Raw genomic sequence first — 20,304 nt, forward strand, 5'->3', positions numbered from 1 at the left:
GAGGAATGCAAGTGGGAATAGAAAATAAACAGAAAAAATAGAATCAAAAGACAAAAAAATAGAATCAAACTAGACAGGGGTGTTCTGACAAGTCAGCAAGCCTTGAGCTCAGGAGGTGGATGAGTTATAAACTCGTACCCAAGGTCTGTAAGACCAAAAGAAGAAAAAAAGAAAAAGTGAAAACAGCTCCCAAACCCTAATTAACTTGTCTCAATCTTATTGAGTTGGAAGCAGTTTCCATTACAAACAAGGGGCCAGCCCCAACTTGCCCGCTTTTCTGCTCATTTGTGTCTAAACTCGCCTTCTGGCTTTCTCACCATAGCTGCGCCCTACTCCTAGCACACCTTTGGGAGTGTCATGAACACGTTCATCACATTTTTGTGCCAACAAAGGGACTCTTCCCAAGCTTTTCACTAAGAATCTGGTTGTCGGTTACTGAGGGTTTCAACTTGTTGGGGTTTTTTTAATTGTATAAATTACACACCATAAAGTTCACCTGTTTAAAATGTACAGTGGCTTTTAGTATACTTATAGAGTCAACCATCACTATAATGTAATTCTAGAATGTTATCATCACCCTCCCAAAAGAAACCTTGTACCCTGATTCAGCTCTATCCGGCTTTTTAACCTTGCATTTCTTTCTCCCCCAGGGGTGGAAGTTAAAACCCGGGGTTGGTCACTGCCCAGCAGAGAAACGTGCAGCCTGGGGCTCCCCTGGGGTGGGTTATCACTTGGCGGGCTATATCTGGGTAAACACCTGGAGGCTTGAGCTGGCTCTGCGAAGATGTCTTTTTCAATATGTATATTTTTGAAAAGAAGTTAAATGCTTCTGGCAGGGGTAAAAAGACATCCAGGGGAAACACACCTCCACAGGCCCCCACACCCTGTCCAGACGCCTACTCCCAAGGCTACACGTTCAGTGCATTCTCATTTGTCTTCCCAGAGATGTTCTCCTCGCAGAGATTTCTCTAGTGCATTATTTGCACATCAGGAAGGAAGAAGCCACTGAGTAGCGTTCGGGTGGAATCAGCCTGGGAGTGCGGGCATGGATGGAAGGCCGACTGCGTGCCCCTCCTCTTCCTTGAAGGTCCACCAGTCTGGCTTCCTGGAGCCCCTCGCTGCGGCGAGGGAAGACCTAGCGCCTGCCACCCGTGCACCTCTGTGCTTGGAGGTAGGCATCTGCACACGTGGCACTGGCCCAAGCGGCGCCTGCCTGAGGCCCTAATAGGACCTGTTTCCAGAGCTGCAGCTCTAGGTATGTGGATGCCTAGTGTATGTGAACTTCTGCGAGCCGTGTGAGAACATGTGCGTGCTGGGTGGGCAGGTGTGTACACATGGTGTGTGCGCGCTGTGTTCACACTGCGTGAGGATGTGTGTGCACCCTGTGTGAGAAACTACATCCCATGTATATAATGCTGAGTGTATGCACTGTGTGGGGACGTGTGTTTACACCGGTGTGTGCACGCTGTGCATGCTGCGTGTAAGCACTGTATGAGGAACCGTGTGCATGCCGTGTGTGCGTGCGCGCTGTGAGGACTGGTGTGCACATCAAACGTGCACGCGGTGTGTGGGAGCGCTGTGAGAACTAGTGCTCACATTGCACGTGCATGCCGTGTACTCGTGCTGTGTGAGGGCTGGTGTGCATATTGCCAAGTGCACGAGGTAGGCGCCTGCTGCTTAAGGACCCGTGTGCACCTCGCCTGTGCACGCGGTGCTCATGCGCGGCTTGAAAACCGGTGCGCACATCGCACGTGCGCGCCGTGGGGGGGACGCGTGCGCGTGGGGACGCGTGCGCGTGCGGACGCGCGCGGGTCCGATACGGCGCGGCGGCAGGGGCAGTGCGCCTGTGCGGCCCCGGCATCCCGATGGAGCACGGCGTCGACTGCGGGGCGGCAGCCGGGACGGAGGGGCTTACGCGGGCCCCCCCGCTCCCCGGGAAGATGGCCGAACCGGGCGCGGTGCGGACCTCGCCGCCCAACCACCGGCCTTCAGGTAGGGCCCCCGGGATGCGGCGGGCGCGTGGGAGCCTCAGGCCCCCCGGGCGTGGGGGGCGGGGCGGGCCGCAAGAGGCAGAGGTTCTGGAGCGCGAGGCCGTGGGGGGCGGGGCGCGGAACTGAGCTAATGTCCTTTTCTCGGCCCGGGGTCCCCTGGGCGCGGGATCTCGGGGCCGGCGTCCCTCACGGTGCCGGTGGCAGGGTACCCTCTCGAGTGGCCTGAGTGAGTGGGTGGGATTGGGGGTGGCTTAGGGTGGGTGGCAGGTGTGTTTGGCGTGCGGGGACCGGGGCCACGCTTGATGCCCCAGGGGCCCGGGGGGCTGGCCCCGCATCGCAGAGCAGCAGGTGTGGGGGGCAGTGGGGCCGACCGAGCGAGCGCGGGGCCTGCGCGCCTGCCCAATCTGCGTCTCGGGCGTCGCGCGCGAAGGGCAGCCCAGCTTCATGCTTCGCGGCGTCCCCGGGGGGCAGAACCGGCGCGTCACCCCCTGGCAGGGGTGGCCAGCTGCGAGCCCCGGGCCGGGTTCCCCTGCCACCCGCTTGCGCTCCCGGCGGCCGCGGGTGCGTTGCCCAGGGGTCTGGCGGGGTTGCGGCTCCCTCGCGTGGCAGCGCGACGGATGAGTCCCCCGGCCCTAGAGATTGCAGCTGCTGGGAGCTAAGGAGGGACGGTCCCCGGATTGGCTGCCTGGAAGCGAGCGAACCAGGGAGAGGTTTTGAGGACATTTGGCAGAATTTTAGATAAGCTGGTCTCGCATCTTCTAACGTTCTGTAAAGTGGTTGCAGGTAGTGCGGGTGTGTAAGTGACTTGGAAACCGATTTCATGTTTTTCCTGGCAACACCTTTTTTTTTTCTTTTTTTTTAAGTTAGTGTGAGCTATTTTTAAGGCGTGTTTTACCGCAGTATAACATGCATCCCACAAAAGCGCACAGATCTTAAGTATAGGATTTGGAGAATTATCACATAGTGAAGATCTGCGTGTTTTATGTAAGGTGTACCAAGGAAGGGAAGGAGATCAAGGGCAATGTTCTTTAGTCACTTAAAACATGGTTTTCATGGGGGAGGGGTATGTTCTGATTGGGCCTTCATTTGCATCATTTCGAAAAGGAGGAGGTGGCTTAAATCTTTCCCAGTTTGCGTTTTTCATCACGCATTTGTTTTGAAGGCAGAATTTAACAAATATCACAGGATAGTGATATAAATACTAAAAAGATGTACTTCTGTTTTCGTCCTTTTTGTTTGGGAAACTCGGCTGAATGTGCTAGGGAGAAACCCAAAACCCACCCATCCATCAGAACCAGCCTTGGGGGAGTGGGACCTAGTAGAATATAACATTGGAAAAGGGAGGTTGTTAAAGTTCACATTTTTATTTGGTCGAGAGTTTAAACAATTAGGTCGTTTCGATGTTTTAGAGGCAGGGCGGAGCTGTATGGTTGAGCCTGAAATATCTGTGGTATTTTAATTTATTTGAAGGCACTTAATAAGGGGACATCCTTATTAAGTTCTAGTTGGAAACTTTATTGTAGAAAAATAGCTTAAAACTCTTTTCCTTCACTTGAAATTAGAAATATGGAAAGACATGTTGTATGAAGGTTTTAAATATTTCAGGGAGTTCCCTGGTGGTCCAGTGGTTAAGACTCCGTGCTTCCACCGTAGGGGGCATGGGTTCAATCCCTGGACCGGGAACAGATTCCACAAACCGCGCGATGCGGCATATATATATATATATATATATTTCATAAACTTTTATGTGCATAAGGGTTGATGTGGAAAAATTGGAGTGTTCAATTTAGGTGCCAGGTAGTACCATGGTTTGTTCTTTCAAAGCAGGTTTTGTGAGGCTAAGTACTTAGAAAAATGTCATCCTGGGCTTCCCTGGTGGTGCAGTGGTTGAGAGTCCGCCTGCCGATGCAGGGGACACGGGTTCGTGCCCCGGTCTGAGAAGATCCCACATGCCGCGGAGCGGCTGGGCCCGTGAGCCATGGCCGCTGAGCCTGCGCGTCCGGAGCCTGTGCTCCGCAACGGGAGAGGCCACAACAGTGAGAGGCCCGCGTACCAAAAAAAAAAAAAAAATGTCATCCTCAGAGAAGTCTTGATTATTGAGTTTTTTGTGTTTTTTAAGTATTTATTTATTTACTTTTGTCTGCGTTGGGTCTCCGTTGCTGCGCACGGGCTTTCTCTAGTTGCGGCGAGCTGGGGCTACTCTTTGTTGAGGTGCGCGGGCTTCCCATTGCAGTGGCTTCTCTTGTTGCAGAGCACCGGCTCTAGGCACACGGGCTTCAGTGGTTGTGGCTCGTGGGCTCTAGAGCGCAGGCTCAGTAGTTGTGGCGCACAGGAGCAGCTGCTCCGTGGCGTGTGGGATCTTCCTGGACCAGGGCCCAAACCTGTGTCCCCTACCTTGGGAGGCGGATTCTTAACCGCTGCGCCACCAGGGAAGCCCTTTGAGGTTTTATAATACATCTTGGTACTGATTACTCTTGGCTGCCCAAGGCCATGTCATTTGGAACCCATTCTTTTTTTTTTTTTTTTTTTTTTTTTTTTTTGCGGTATGCGGGCCTCTCACTGTTGTGGCCTCCCCCGCTGCGGAGCACAGGCTCCGGACGCGCAGGCTCAGCGGCCATGGCTCACGGGCCCAGCCGCTCCGCGGCATATGGGATCCTCCCAGACCGGGGCACGAACCCGTATCCCCTGCATCGGCAGGCGGACTCCCAACCACTTGCGCCACCAGGGAGGCCCGGGACCCATTCTTTTTTTTTTTTTTTTTTTTTTTTTTTTTTGCTGTACGCGGGCCTCTCACTGCTGTGGCCTCTCCCGTTGCGGAGCACAGGCTCCGGACACACAGGCCCCGCGGCCATGGCTCGCGGGCCCAGCCGCTCCGCGGCATGTGGGATCCTCCGGGATCGGGGCACGAACCCGCGTCCCCTGCATCGGCAGGCGGACTCTCAACCACTGCGCCACCAGGGAGGCCCCCGGGACCCATTCTTGATGAGAGTGAACCTGCATTTCTTGAGAGTCAACCATTGATCCTAAGCTTGTGCTGAGTGCTGTGAGGGGCAGAAAAGACAAAGAGGCCTGAGATGTTTAGGCTCTCGTACAATTTCACGGCAGCACAGCTGGGCGATATGGGCCGGCAAGTGGTTTTCCTGGGAGCTGTTGTAGAAGGTCGCAGGGGAATACCTGTCTGGTTGTTTCTTCTAGCAACAGGTTCTTCCAATACTGAAATTCTGTGCATTTTTCCCCATTACCCACCAGTGATGCTTTCTTTCTTTCCTTTTAATTACTGCCAGAAGAGAAATTACCAGTTGTGCTGTTCTCTTTAGTGCTTGTGTTATATCACAGTATAAGGAATGTGGAGCAAGCGCCTGTTGCTTGGTTCTGCCTCAGTACCTTTAGAGGGCAAGCAGAGTCAGCAGATCACCGCTGTCAGACTGCCTCGCTGTTGCACAGGTCCTGGGCACCAATCAGTCTGAAATGCCCCCTTCTCCCCTTTTCCCTTCGGGCATTCACTTCCTCTAGGCTTCTCTCAGTCTGAATTAAGGAACTCGTCTTGCCTATGCCTGCAGCACCTTCAGGAAAGCACTCTTCTTATTCTGCCCGTGTGATGACATTAACCTTCCGGTTCCTCTCGGCAGATGTTCACTGGGTGCCCGCTGTGAGCAGGGCCCTGTGCCGGTGGCTCCTGCTGTCATCGGAGCTCCGGCGATCGAGATCCAGATTGCCTGGGTGTGAATGCCACCTCTCCCCTTCCTGATGTCTCACCTCAGGGAGACATTGCTAAGCTTTAGTTTTCTCACCTTTAAAATGGGCTTAAGAACACCGTGTGGAGGGGGAATAGAAACACTGCCTTGAAGATGAAGGAATTGATATCTATAAAGCAGTGCTTGACACACAGTAAATGCTGAAGCTGGTTAGCCATTGTCCCTTCTGTTAGATGATTGGCTTGAGGGCGAGGCCTGGTGCAGAGGGTGACTGGATGGTCATCCTACTCCCCATCAGAGTTGGTTTTTTTTTTTTTTTTTTTTTTTTTTTTTGCGGTACGCCGGCCTTTCCCTGTTGTGGCCTCTCCCGTTGTGGAGCACAGGCTCCGGACGCGCAGGCTCAGCGGCCATGGCTCATGGGCCCAGGCGCTTCGTGGCATGTGGGATCTTCCCAGACCAGGGCACGAACCCGTGTCCCCTGCATCGGCAGGTGGACTCTCAACCACTGAGCCACCAGGGAAGCCCCACCCTCAGAGTTTTTGCACGCAGCAGGTGTGTAACTGATGTTTGACAATTGCATTATGCTGGGAGCAGCTCCACTGGGTTGAGTAAATACTCGGGAGTTAGATTAAAGAAGTGTGTCAGTGGAGGAGTTTGAGATGGTGGAATTACAAGCATGTTTCCTGAGGCTTGTTGAACTTTCCAGTGCTTTCTGCAGGTAAATACTGTTTACTGAGTTCAATCCATTTGCCCATGGTTCCCTGGTAAGGAGGGAATTGTTTTGAGGTGAGACGAGGTTCCCTGCTGTCCTTCCATCTGCCTGTCTTCCATCCCCTGTCCTGGATCAGGAGAATGGAGGGGTGCAGACTGGACGTTCAGGAGAGCCTCCCCCCAGGGGCCACAGTAGGGAAAAGGAAAGGCTGAGAGTAGGGCCCCAAGAAATCACAGTTCTTCATCCTTTCTCAAAGTTGCTACATTTAAAACCATTCTTTTTTTTTTTTTTTTTTTGCTGCACTGCACGGCTTGTGGGATCTTAGTTCCCCGACCAGGGACTGAACCTGGGCCCTCAGCAATGAAAGCGTGGCGTCCTAACCACTGGACAGCCAGAGAAGTCCCTAAAACCATTATTGACCACTGTCATCCTAAAGCTGTTTGGAACAAGAGGAGCAACTTGAGCTTGTGAGTGTGTCCTAACATTGCAAGTCCCTTCAACAATGAGAAGGGCCAAGGTCAGGAGAGAAAGAAACAAAGTTGTATTTGGTCTGGGGCTTCTGGCTTTGTGGAATTATGACACTGAAGGACTCGGACTTCGCAGGACCTTCAGGGCAAATTCCTGAAAGTCTGACCATCAACTGTTTCTTTTCTGATGTACTGACCCTAGTGAACCAACTGGTCAAAGTCTGTCGTTTCTATCTCTATCCCTTCTCCCTCTCCACAATTAAAGGATGTTTTCCTCTCATTCAGTTGCCCCATCTTCTGCCATGGTTCACTTTTTAAAAGAACATCTTGCCTTCTGTAGTAGTTATACTGATTGACTTATAACACAGTAGATTTTGCAGGGTTGATTTGGGCAGACGAGAGATGTGGTTTTCTGGGAGATGCTGGTCAATAGTCTAGTGGGCTTTGTTGGGAGGATTTAACAAGGTAGAACTCATAATGGCTCAGCATAGTAAGTGCTCACAGGGCAGGTAGTATGATGATGCTTATGATGGTATTGCCCGGTTTCGGGGGGGGGGGAGGGTTGGCATGCTGAGCTGACTCTGGCAGCAGTTTGATAATTTGAAAACTTTCCATGGCCCTGCCCTCTAGCCTCTTTTGAACGAATTACACCAGAAGAAGGAAGAGGCAGTGGTCCAAGGTGGCTGCCCTTGGGGCGCCGTGGCCCAGGAGGGATTGTTCACCGCCCAGCTCATGTCTGAGGTGACCTCTTTCCAATGAGGAGTCTGCCGGCTCAGCACCTGAGGCTCTGGGGCAGGCTGGGCCTCGGGATCCCCTTCATCCGCCTCTGAGGTCTGTCTGAATGTAGGCCTTGGTCTGCTTCTCTCTTGGGAAGTGGTAGCTTTCCTCTTGCCTAGGAAGTTTTCCTCTTTTTAAGAACCTTGTGATTAGTGGAGTTCAGGGTGTGATTTAAGCAGAAGGAAAACAGGTATGAGTGAGGTGCACCCCTACAAAGTGTTTGAGGGAACAGCAGTCACGCCAAGTGCCCATGATCCATTGGAACGGCAGGGTCTGTCCCCAGGGTACATAGCTCCTGGCTGGCTCTGGGTTCATTCACTATCTGAAAATAACCGCTTTTCCCCTCCATGCCAAATAAGCTGGCGACTTATAGCTCCCAGCCAACCCTATGGAACATTTCTTGCTCCTTTGTCACCTCAGCCTCTTAGTTTTTACCCTCCCCTTGCCCATTTATGTAATAATAGCTTTATTGAGACAATATTCACATACCATACATTTCACCCATTTAAAATGCCCAATTCAGTGGTTGTCAATATATTCACAGAATTGTACAGCTATCACCACAATCAATTTTAGAACATTTTCATCACCCCGCAGAGAAACCCCATAACCATTAGCTGTCATTCCCCATTCCCCCTCACCCGTCATCCACTCCCCAGATCCTGGCAGCCACCCATCTACACTGTCTCCATGGAGACCTCTAGGCTTCAGCCCTTGATGTACGCACATATCGTGGTTGCCTGGAAGTTCTCAGGTGGCTCGCCACACATCAGGGATTTAGAAACCATCGTTCTGCACATTCCATCCTTCAGGTCTAGCACTTGCTTTCACCTCAAAGCCTTGTCTTTTCACCTCCTGGGCCTTCCTCTGCTCAGGGCCTGCAGGGCACTGAGAACCTGAATGGAACCTCCCAAGTAGTCTGCAGTCATATATTGCACATGTGTTCATTTTAGCTCCTCAAATAGTAACAGCTGCTAATTGTTGAGCACTTATGTCCCAAGCACTGTTATAAGCACTTGTCATACGTTATTTACTTTATTCCTCATAGCCATCCTTTATACTGTTTTTATTCTCATTTTAGAGATTTGTAATTTTCTATTCCTGTGTAGCAAAACACTCCAAACTTACTATTTCTCACCATTCAGGGGGTTGGTTGGGCTCAATTGAGTGGTTCTCCTGCTCCGTGCGTTGTCAGCTGGGAGTTCAGTGGGGTTGAAATGTTCAAGATGGCCTCTCATGGCCCGGGTGTCTCAGATTACACGAGGAGTCTGTCCTGGCCTTCCTCATAGTGTGGCAGCTGTTCTTCAAGAGCTGGGAAGTACAAGTTGCCAGTTCTCTTATGGCCCAGACTAGGAAGTCCTAGAATGTCCCTTCTGCTGCATTTGGTGGTCAAAGCAAGTCACAAAGCCAGCCCAGATTCAAGGGGAGGGGAAATAGCCTCCACCTCTTGAGGTGAGGCATGGTAAGCGCCTACTGGGAGAGGAGGAATCTCCCTTTTTGGAGATTCTCTACTGTAACGGGTAAGTACCTTGACATTAAGAGAAGTTAAGTAAGGGAATTCCCTGACTCAGCCCTTTCACTGCCAGGGCCCAGGTTCGATCTCTGGTCAGGAAACTAAGATCCTGCATGCCATGTGGCGCGGCAGAAAAAAAAAGAGAGAGATTCAGTAAGTTGGTCAAGGTCACACAGTAAGTGGCAAGCCAGGACTCACACCCAAGCGTGTTTGACTCTAGAGTTAAGTATTTTTAATCTCCATGCCTCTGTGCCATTCCAGATAGATTATAACAAATTCCTTTTGCACATGGGTCATGCCTCCCACATTTTCTGTACCCCTGTCAAGATCTAGCTCAGCACTATTGATATACATTTTATAAGGATTTTGTGTACCTTTTTTTATAGTACACAGTTGTTTTTCTCTACAGAGGTGATGAGGACCTTCATTTCTTAGAATTACAACAAAAGTTTTATCAACAAAAATGCTTAGAGGAAGAGAAGTTTCATTTAACAGAATTTATTTGCCAGGAATTAAGCCCCCATCCCCTCTGTGCCAGCCTTTATGTTGGAGTCTGGAAGATCTTCTTAGTATGCTTTCCTGTCTTAGAGCACTGCATTGGCTGTGACTGAGGACTGCGGCTCTTAGATCATCACTCTGGAAGGCCCATGGAAGATTCTCTTATACTCTAGCCCAGTGTGTCTCTAACTCTTAAATACAATTTAAAGGACTTACTAGAAACAAAATATAAAGCACATGTAAAATACAGGTCCCAATTTTAAAATATCAGACTAGATACCAGATTCCAAGATATCAGTGGGTATCACATTACTTTGTCAAATTGCTATGAATGTTTCTAAATACGTGCTCTCGATTTATGTCCTTATTGTGGACGATAATGAACAATAAGGAGGCTGGCATCTGTCCACAGGCCACACTCTGAGTAACTCTGTCCTGGGCCAGCATTTCCCAAAGGGTGTGGTACATAAGAGGGTTTAGGTTACACATGGACAAACTTATCTTCTCAATTTTAGATGAATGATCCTGTAGATTCTTTAATTGTGTTGTAAAAATACAACTAATAGGGCTTCCCTGGTGGCACAGTGGTTGAGAGTCCGCCTGCCGATGCAGGGGACACGGGTTCGTGCCCCGGTTCGGGAAGATCCCACATGCCGCGGAGCGGCTAGGCCCGTGAGCCATGGCCGCTGAGCCTGCGCATCCGGAGCCTGTGCTCCGCAACGGGAGAGGCCACAGCAGTGAGAGGCCCACGTACCACAAAGAAAAAAAATACAACTAATACATCAAACTGTAATTTCATGAATATTTTCAAACTGCAATTTCATGAATATTTTCAGAATGAGTAAAAAATGAAAAAAAATTCAGTTTAAAGAAAACTACTAAATAATGGTATAGGTTGGTGCTGGCTAATACCAATAGAATGCTAGTCACATATGTACTCCTAAACTTTCTAATAACTGCATTGAAAAAGCAAAAAGAAACAGGGGAAGTTAATATAATAATACAATTTATTTAACTCAGTATATCTAAAATATTGTCATTTCAACATGTAATCATTGTAAAGAATTATTAATGAGATATCTGACATTCTTTTCTTTGCACCAAGTCTTCCAAAACCAGTGGAAGACTTTACACTTCAGCACATCTCTATGTGGAGTAGTCACAGTTCAGCTGCCCAGTAGCCAACTGTGGTAGTGGCTCGCATATTGGATGAGGTGATCTGGAACATTTTCCTCATGGCAGAAAGTTTTGTTGGTCATATAGGGCACCATGGTATTGAGTGTGGTATGAAGAACAGGATGTATGCTGCGGTATTCAGTCTATCTTAGATCTCTTGTGTGGAAATCAAAAGGTGCTTTGATAAAACGGTCTCCCCTACAAAAAGGCAAAACCGCCCTGGACCCTCAGGCTCTCAAGGAGAGAAGCTGCTTTTGCTTTCTGCAGGGTGGGCAAGTGCCGAGGCCCTGGCACGGATTGTCTCGGGGACCTGGCAGGCTGTGGAAAGGGAGTGGGCTCGGCTTCGTGGTAAATGTTGGGCTGTTATGGAGGGAAAGCATGGTATGATACTGATGGAACAGTGGGAGGAGAACGGTATTAGCCAGCGCAGGCTCTCCCAGGTTCAGTGTTGGGTCCGGTGGGGAACCCTGTCTGCCGGGTGGGGTCTGCTGGGCTGGGTCGGGATGGGCTCTGTGAGGGCAGGTCTGGTCATTTCCCCCCAGGGCTAGTGTTGTGCTTTCCTAGTTCCTGTTCACAGAAGCCACACTCTGATTATGATCAACAAGTTCTGGTTGGCTGACCGGACAGACCCCCTAACTCTGGAGACCACATAATTGGACAGTTCCAGTGAATTCAGGGGCTGGTCCCACCTCCCGCGTCCTAGGTTTGATGATGTGGCAGAGCTGGCACTGGCTATAGGGGGACTTACTGGGCAGGGCCACTTAACCCGGATTCGCTTTCAGGGCCTGGAGGACAAGTCCCTGCCCAGACCAAGTTGTCCCCCTCCTGAGCAGTTGTTCTGTCTTTGCCTTTGACACCGAGTCTTTAAGAGTTAATCAGCCATAAAAAGAAACGAAACTGAGCTCTTTGTAATGAGGTGGATGGACCTAGAGTCTGTCATACAGAGTGAAGTAAGTCAGAAAGAGAAAGACAAATACCGTATGCTAACACATATATATGGAATTTAAGGAAAAAAATGTCATGAAGAACCTAGGGGCAAGATGGGAATAAAGACACAGACCTACTTGAGAATGGACTTGAGGAGGGGGAAGGGTAAGCTGTGACAAAGCGAAAGAGAGGCATGGACATATGTACAGTACCAAACGTAAGGTAGATAGATAGAGGGAAGCAGCCGCAGAGCACAGGGAGATCAGCTCGGTGCTTTGTGACCGCCTGGAGGGGTGGGATGGGGAGGGTGGGAGGGAGGGAGATGCATGAGGGAAGGGATGTGGGAACAGATGTATATGTATGACTGATTCACTTTGTTATAAAGCAGAAACTAATAAAAAATAAAAAATAAATAAAAATAAAAAAGAGTTAACGGTTGGTGGGGCTTCCCTGGTGGCGTAGTGGTTAAGAATCCTCCTGCCAGTGCAGGGGACACGGGTTCGAGCCCTGGTCCGGGAAGATCCCACATGCCGCGGAGCAACTAAGCCTGTGCGCCACAACGACTGAGTCTGCGCTCTAGAGCCCATGAGCCACAACTACTGAAGGCCGCGTGCCACAACTGCTGAAGCCCACACACCTAGAGCCCGTGCTCCACAACAAGAGAAGCCACCACAGTGAGAAGCCCGTGCACCGCAATGAAAAGTAGCCCCCGCTCGCCACAACTAGAGAAAGCCCACACGCAGCAACAAAGACCCAACGCAGCCAAAAATAAACATAAATAAAATTTTTTTAAAATTAAAAAAAAAAGAGTTAACTGTTGGTTTAGCAGGTCAACCAGTGTGCAACCCCAATTGCTATGGTAGAGCTATTGGATTAACTTCCTTCTTAGCTCCATTTTTCTATCCCACTCTTGTTTTTCTCTTTCTCATACTTTTCATATTCATTTCTGCTGTATTTTATATAAGCAGATGGAGGGAGAGAGGAGTGCATAAATGAATACCTGAAATTAATAAATACAGAGCAGGAAATGCCGCTGCAGCTTGAACTTTTCACCAGGCACCGAAAGTCCTTTAGTAAGTAGTGCTCTGTGTCTTTACTTCAAAACAGCACCTTAATATTTGCCCTTAACTTGAAATAACCATCTGAATCATAAACTGGGCAAAACAGGATTCTCCTGCTGTGCTTATTTTTAAAAAGACCCCACACCACACACACACACACAAGATTCCCCTATGTTCTCCTCCCTTAGCACCTAGGCATGAATTTTCAGCATTCCACTGACTAGAGAGGCAAACGTCCCTGTGCATGGGGGCCGTGTCTCCTCTTAGGAGAATTTCCTCTTCTCTACCTTATTAACTGTGTGTGTTCGGTTCTCTTGAGCACCAGTCAGGGGTGACAGTTGGGGGTGAAATATTATGACAGCCTTCAGTGGAAGCTTTCCTTGCACGTGGGTAAATTTTCCCCCAGTGTAGATATGTGTTATGAACAAAATTTCGTTCATTTTCATCAGCTAGGTAACCAATATTATTGAAGCAGATTTAGTTACATCTTCAGATGAAAAAAGCCCTGTAAAAATTACTGATTGTGGGGCTTCCCTGGTGGTGCAGTGGTTAAGAATCCGCCTGCCAATGCAGGGGACACGGGTTCCAGCTCTGGTCTGGGAAGATCCCACGTGCCGCGGAGCAACTAAGCCCGTTTGCCACAATTATGGAGCCTGCGCTCTAGAGCCCACGAGCCACAACTACTGAAGCCCACATGCCACAACTACTGAGCCTGTGCTCTAGAGCCCGCGAGCCACAACTACTGAAGCCAACACGCCTAGATCCCGTGCTCCGCAACAAGAGAAGCCACCGCAATGAGAAGCCCGGGCACCGCAACGAAGAGTAGCCCCCGCTCGCCGCAACTAGAGAAAGCCCGCGCACAGCAACAAAGACCCAACGCAGCCAAAAGTAAATAAATAAATAAATAAAATCTTTTTAAAAAAGGTATAAGGAATGAAATTGCACTTAACTGAAATTACAATAAGTAATTTTTTTTCTTACTGCAAAACATGTTCCTGCTCTCCTTTTTTCCCCTCCTCACCCACCTAAGTTTCCACTTCACTTGATTTTGTTTTTGTCAGTCACGAGTTATTTCTAAAGAATAATTGCTTCTTATTAATGGTCCATTAATTTCTACATATCCCTAATCTTCTGAGGTGAGATTAACTCTTTTTATAGCAGAACAGTCAAGGGAGTGAAATGGACTGTTTCACTCTACCCTGTTCAGCTTTCATTTCTCTTACTTGTCTTTTACTTTCTCCCTGTTTCGACTGAATGACCCAAGAAGACATGGTGCCTTTCTACTAAGGAATGTTGAGTGTCCTTTGTGGTACATAATTTTATCTTTATTAGTTAAAAATTAAAAGGATTCTTACCCCCTTTTTTAAAGGTGTGTAAAGATGACATGTAAAGGTGTGTGAAGGTGATTTCAGAATGAGTGCCTCTTATGATCAGGCCAATTCAAGCAGGAGAAACTATACGCAGCACTGTCCAATAGAACTTTCTGTGTTCTGTTCTACCTCTGTTCCAAATGGTAGCTGCTCGCCACATGTGGCTATTGAGCACTGAGGAACTGACTTTTTAATTGTATCTGATTTTAAATAATTTAAATAGCCACATGTGGTAGTGGCTCCTGAATTGGACTGTGCAGTTAACTAGATGTTCACTGACCTTGCCAGGTTAGATCAGAAATAGTGTGTTGGGCTTCCCTGGTGGCACAGTGGTTAAGAATCCACCTGCCAATGCAGGGGACACGGGTTCCAGGATGATCCCACATGCCACGGAGCAACTAAGCCCATGCACCACAACTGCTGAGCCTGTGTTCTAGAGCCCGCGAGCCATAACTACTGAAGCCCATGAGCAACAACTACTGAAGCCCACAAGCCTAGAGCCTGTGCTCCACAACAGGAGAAGCCACCGCAATGAGAAGCCCGCACACGGCAACGAAGAGTAGCCCCCGCTTGCCGCAACTAGAGAAAGGCCACACGCAGCAGCGAAGACCCAATGCAGCCAAAAATAATAAATAAATAAAATAAATAAATTTATAAAAAAAGAAAGAAAGAAGTAGTGTGTTTCGGGCCTCAAACAAGTTCCTTCATACCCATCTATTTTTTTAATTTTTATTTTATTTTGGAGTATAGTTGGTTTACATTTTTATTTTATTTTGGAGTATAGTTGGTTTGCAGTGTTGTGTTACTTTCAAGTGTACAGCAAAGTGAATAAGTTATACATATACCCATTCTTTTTCAGATTCTTTTCCCATATAGTTTATTACGGAATATTGAATAGAGTTCCCTGTGCTATACAGTGGGTCCTTGTTGATTATCTATTTTATATATAGTAGTGTGTGTGTGTGTTCATCCCAAGCTCCTCATTTATCCCATCTATTTTTGGTTTCTCCTCTACAAGCTCTGGTATTTGGTACTTGTCGTTCAGACCCTCTCAGATGTGCATAGGCCACCAAGAACAGAACTGGCACTTAGCTCCTGTGGTTCACATCAGGTCTGTAAGGCCGTGATAGAACCTACTGGCCAAGACGTATCTCTGGCTCCTGGGGGCCCTGGGGTGCCCTCTCCGTCCCTGCCTCAGTTTTGGTTACACAGCACGGCTGGAGGAGAAACAGGTTGACTTATCAGGCATTATCAGATCATGAGATGAAACCATGAGCTATGCAGGATATGGATGGGCTGTGGGGAGGACTTTTACAGGGGATGTTGGCAGGGACTGTGGTGGAAGGCGAGGCTGGCGAGGGCGTTGGGGAGCCATGAGCAGCACAGCTGAAGGGATCAGTTCCCTCTTCTCCAGGACTGCTCACTGAAGTCGATGAGCCTTAGCTCTCTTGTCCAGCTTGCTCCGCACACTGTGGCCTTATGCTGGCCTGGGCGAAGAACTTGGTTGCTTGTGAGTGCGCTGGCACACTAGATCGTCTGACTAATGCCTTCCAACTCTGACATACTGTGGTCCTCCACTGCCAGCCCAGGAGGCAGGGGAAAGGGTAGTCTGGTCTTCTCCCCTCTGGTTAGCGGGATCACTAGCCACGTGGGCTTAACCAGCAGACTTACCAGCCTTCCCCTCTCCCACTCCCATTACAACCAAGGCAGGGGGCTCTGCCTCCATCTCTCATGACCCTGTCCCCATTGCCAATGCCTGGGTCAGACCCTGTCATCTAGGTCTCGACTGTTATCACAAGAGCCTTAGGGGTCTCTGTCCAGGTCACCCTCCCTGTCATGGATTCATCACATCGCAGTCTTGTTTGACCTCCTCTGACATCAGCCTAGCATAAGCACAGTCCAAACTGCTGCTGGGGTTTCCCAGGCTGGGTGTGTTGGGATGGGGCTCCCTCTTACCCCTCCAGCCCCCCCTTCTCTGGCCAGTGATCACCCCCAGGTAGTTTCTGGCACACTCTGCATCTGCATGCACCTCGCCGCCCATGCACGTGCTCTTCCCTCTGTCCAGAATTCCTTCCTGTCTGTGTCTACCATGTTCACCCTTCAGTACTTGGCTCACATCTCACCTCTTCCCGGAAGCCTTCCTTGACCACACACAGTTTTGGTGGGTTTTTCTTTTCTCTTCCATTTCCATTACAGTGTTGATAACACACATTCAGGTAAATCAAATCATGTGCAAATAAACTTGGGGTTGGCATTTGGAAACTAAAGTGCACAGATCTTAAGCAGACAGTCTGATGAATGTTTACATATACACCCATGTAACCAGCACCCAGATCAAGAAACTAAATATTTCCAGTGCCCTGTGCCTCCTTCTAGACAGTATGCCCTAAAGGCGACCATTGTTCTCACCTCTTTTCACTATAGATTAGTTTTGCTTGTTTTTGAGCTTTATAAAAATAGACTCTTGTAGTATGTACATTTTTATTGTAGCAAAATATACATAACATAAAATTTACCATTTTAGCCATTTTTAATGTATAGTTCAGTGGCATAAAGTGCATTCATATTGTTGTATAATCATCACCACCATCCATCTCCAGAACTTTTTCTTCAAGTATATACTTTTTGTGTGTCTGTTTTTTTCCACTCAAAATTGTGTCTGTAAGATTCATCCGTGATGTTATAGACATCAGTGGTTCGTTTATTTTCTTTTTTAAAAAACTATTATTTATTTACTTATTTTGGCTATGCCGGGTCTTAGTTGCGGCATGCACGTGGGATCTAGTTCCCCGACCAGGGATCAAACCCAGGCCCCCTGCATTGGGAGTGTAGATTCTTAAACCACTGGACCACCAGCGAAGTCTCAGTGGTTCATTTCTTTTTATTTTTGAGTAGTATTACATTGTGTGACTATACATACTACATTTTGGTTTATCCATTCTCTTGCTGATAGACAATTGGGTTATTTCCAGCTTTCTATTCTTTTGACTAAAACTGCTATGAACGTGCTTGCACACATCTCTTGGTGCCCATATACATGTACTTCTGTTGTGTGCATACCTAGGAGTTGAATTACTGGGTCCAAACAGTTGGAAGTAGTTCCCTATTGCTGTTATAACCAGTTACTGCAAATTTAATGGCTTATAGCAACATGAATTCATTATCTTATAATTCTGGACATCAGAAGTGCTAAAGTGAAGGTGTCAGCAAAGCCTTACTGGAGGCTCTAAGGGAGAATCTGTTCCCTTGCCCTTTCCAGCTGCTAGAGGCTGCCCGCATCCCTTGAGTCGTGGCCCCTTCCTCCATCGCCAAGGCTAGCAGCGTAGCATCTTCCAATCTTTTTCTCTCCAACTTCTGCTTCCATTGTCACATCTCCTCTCTCTCACTCTAGCTTTCCTACCTCCCTTGTGATTACATGGGGGCCACCTGAAAAATCCTGGGCAATCTCCCCATCTTAAGAGCCTTAACTTAATCACATCTGCAAAGGCCTTTTTGTCATAAAAGGTAACATTTAAAAAGGTCCAGGGCTTAGAACGTGGACATCTCTGGGGACCTGTTACTCTGCCTACCATTTTGTATTCCCACCAGGAAGGCATGAAAGTTCCAGTTCTTCCACATCTTTGTCAGTACCTGATCTTGTCAGTCTTTTTAATTGTAGTCATTCTGGAGGGGATATGGGGGGCACATCCACAGCTCCCACCCCCAGGCAGTGTGTCCTCCTTTGATACAGTGTGTCCTCCTTTGATACAGTGTGTCCTCTGCTCTGATACAGATTTATTGCAACTTACCAGTATTATAAATATTTTTTTACCTGCCTCTGTCTTGGTCAAATTGTACACTCTTTCATGAGACAAGTCGTAGAGTAGCTGGTTCAATAAGTGCTCCTTGGATGGTAAGAAATGGCTGAGGGCAGGGCTTCCCTGGTGGCGCAGTGGTTAAGAATCCGCCTGCCAATGCAGGGGACACGGGTTCGAGCCCTGGTCCGGGAAGATCCCATATGCCGCAGAGCAACTAAGCCTGTGCGCCACAACTACTGAGCCTGCGCTCTAGAGCCCACGAGCCACAACTACTGAGCCCGTGTGCTGCAACTACTGAAGCTTGCACCTCTAGAGCCCGTGCTCTGCAACAAGAGAAGCCACCGCCATGAGAAGCCCTTGCACCGCAACAAAGAGTAGCCCCCGCTCTCTGCAACTAGAGAAAGCCCGTGCACAGCAACGAAGACCCAATGCAGCCAAAAAGAAAAAAAAGGAAAAAAAATTAACCAAATCTTAAAAAAAAAAAAAAGAAAGAAAGAAAGAAATGGCTGAGGGCAGTTTTCAGCAGAGAAGCGAGCAGAGCTAAAGATGTAAATGAAAGCCTGTGCTTACAGTCCCATCTCTGGCTCAAGGTAGGTTTTCTCCCAAGTGAAAATAGGACCAGAGCAATGAACCTGGTTTCTAGCTTCTGCACGCTGTTCTTTCCCAAGGTAGTTAATCTATAAGTGAGTAATGCCCTGGAAGGGGATGTGGGCCTCAACTCCTGAGGGCGTTGGTTGGAAATGACTTCACCGTGTATGTAAATGAGAGAGGGCAATGCAGTTCCACAGGCCACCTTCTGGGGAGTATGAACTTGGACCTTTCGCACAGACTCGGGTTTTCCTTCTCCCTGGACTCTGTTCATGTAGCAGCATGCTGCAGCTTCTCGCCTGCAGAAGGAAGACCTTCCAAGGTAAGTCAGGCGTCCTTGATCTCAGGAAATGTTGCATGTGTAGGCCAAAACCTGCCTTGGAAACTGGAGGCTGGGATTTCCGAGGAAGGCGATGGCTGAGTAGGAACGAAGTTGTGATGCCCCTGGACACGGCAGGGTGGGTGCAGAGGTCCTGCGCCGGGAGCTGGGTCTGGAAGGCAGGGCAGTTAGACCAAGGCGAGTGTTAGACAAAGGCAGCCAGGGTTGTGGCTCCCTTGGGAGCGTGCAGACGCAAGCGGCCGCCTCCTGTGCTCGGGTCGTGCCTGCTCCCCTTGGCTGGGCGCGCACCTGGTTTCAGGAGGGCGCTCACGTTTCGAGGCCTCAGGCTTATCTTTCCAGGCACTGGGGTGTTGGCAGTGGGCCTGTGGCTTGGCGTTACTTTGACCCTCTGGGGTGTGGCGTGTGCGTGAGGAACCTTGCCGTCCACGTGGCAGAGGACTTTCCCGGCCCTTGTGGGAAAACCTGTGTCACTGACCGAGACCCGGCTGGTCAGCCCTCGGCTCCTGAAGGAGTCGGTCTTCTGAGAAAAATATTATCTCAGGGTAGGAGCTCCTGGGACGGGCCGAGCAGGGCTGGGGCCGGGCGTTTGTGGTGCCGGTGACTTCCTGGATGTCTGCTGCTCTGCCTGCTGTATTCAGGTGGTGGAGAAACTCGGGTGCCTGCGTTCCTGCTGAGACCTGTCCTTCTAGGACTCGGACCCTGCTCCCTCTTTGCTCTTCGTCATCCTGGACCAAGGAGGCTGAGAGCCTGGCCTCTTGGAGTTGCCCTGTACAGACTCCAGGTTGGGGGGACCTGCAGAGACCACGTGGGCTGAGCTGCCCCTGTCAGCAGGTGCACGTTAAATTTTGTCAGGACAGAGAGTGGATCTTCACTCCATGTCCTCTGAGGCTGGAGGGGCACCCTCTCCCCCAAGCAAGAAGTCCTCTCTGTTTATACAAACGCCTCTCCTCTAAATGCCTCTCCTCTTGCTGTGGCCTCTGTGGACAGGCAGAACACCCACCCGGCACCCTTTCCACAAAAACTCCTGGTCTCCATAAAGAGACCTGGGACCCTCTACGGGACCCAGTTCCGTCTACCCTCCTAATGTGACGTTTTGTCTGGCGCTCACTCCTGGATGTTGGTGTCTCCCTTCTCTAACTTTCTGCACCAGTCGTCCATAGAGTAGCCTCTTCACCTCTTTCTTCAGTTAAGAATTTACCAATGAGGTATCACCTCACACCTGTCAGGATGGCTGTTATCAAAAAAACAAAAGACAACAAATGCTGGTGAGGATGTGGAGAAATTGAAACCTCTGTGCACTGTTGATGGGACTGCAAAATGGTGCAGCCGCTATGGAAAACAGTGTGGAGGTTCCTCACAAAACTAAAATAAAACTATCGTATGATCCAGCAA

The 20,304-nt window shown here is 49.1% G+C and overlaps 1 protein-coding gene across 1 annotated transcript in view; it reads left to right on the forward strand.

Moving 5' to 3' along the window:
* The first annotated feature begins 1,909 nt into the window (after positions 1–1,909).
* Positions 1,910–20,304, forward strand: part of MAP7D2 (MAP7 domain containing 2) — a 113,204-nt gene continuing 94,809 nt past the window's right edge. Inside the window, exon 1 of the mRNA XM_060086872.1 lies at positions 1,910–1,992. Within this exon, the coding sequence (XP_059942855.1) occupies positions 1,941–1,992 (52 nt within the window). The 5' untranslated portion in view covers positions 1,910–1,940. The remainder of the gene's footprint in view (positions 1,993–20,304) is intronic.

The sequence above is a fragment of the Mesoplodon densirostris genome, chromosome X, assembly GCF_025265405.1.
Source record: "Mesoplodon densirostris isolate mMesDen1 chromosome X, mMesDen1 primary haplotype, whole genome shotgun sequence".
Classification (NCBI taxonomy): Eukaryota; Metazoa; Chordata; class Mammalia; order Artiodactyla; family Ziphiidae; genus Mesoplodon; species Mesoplodon densirostris.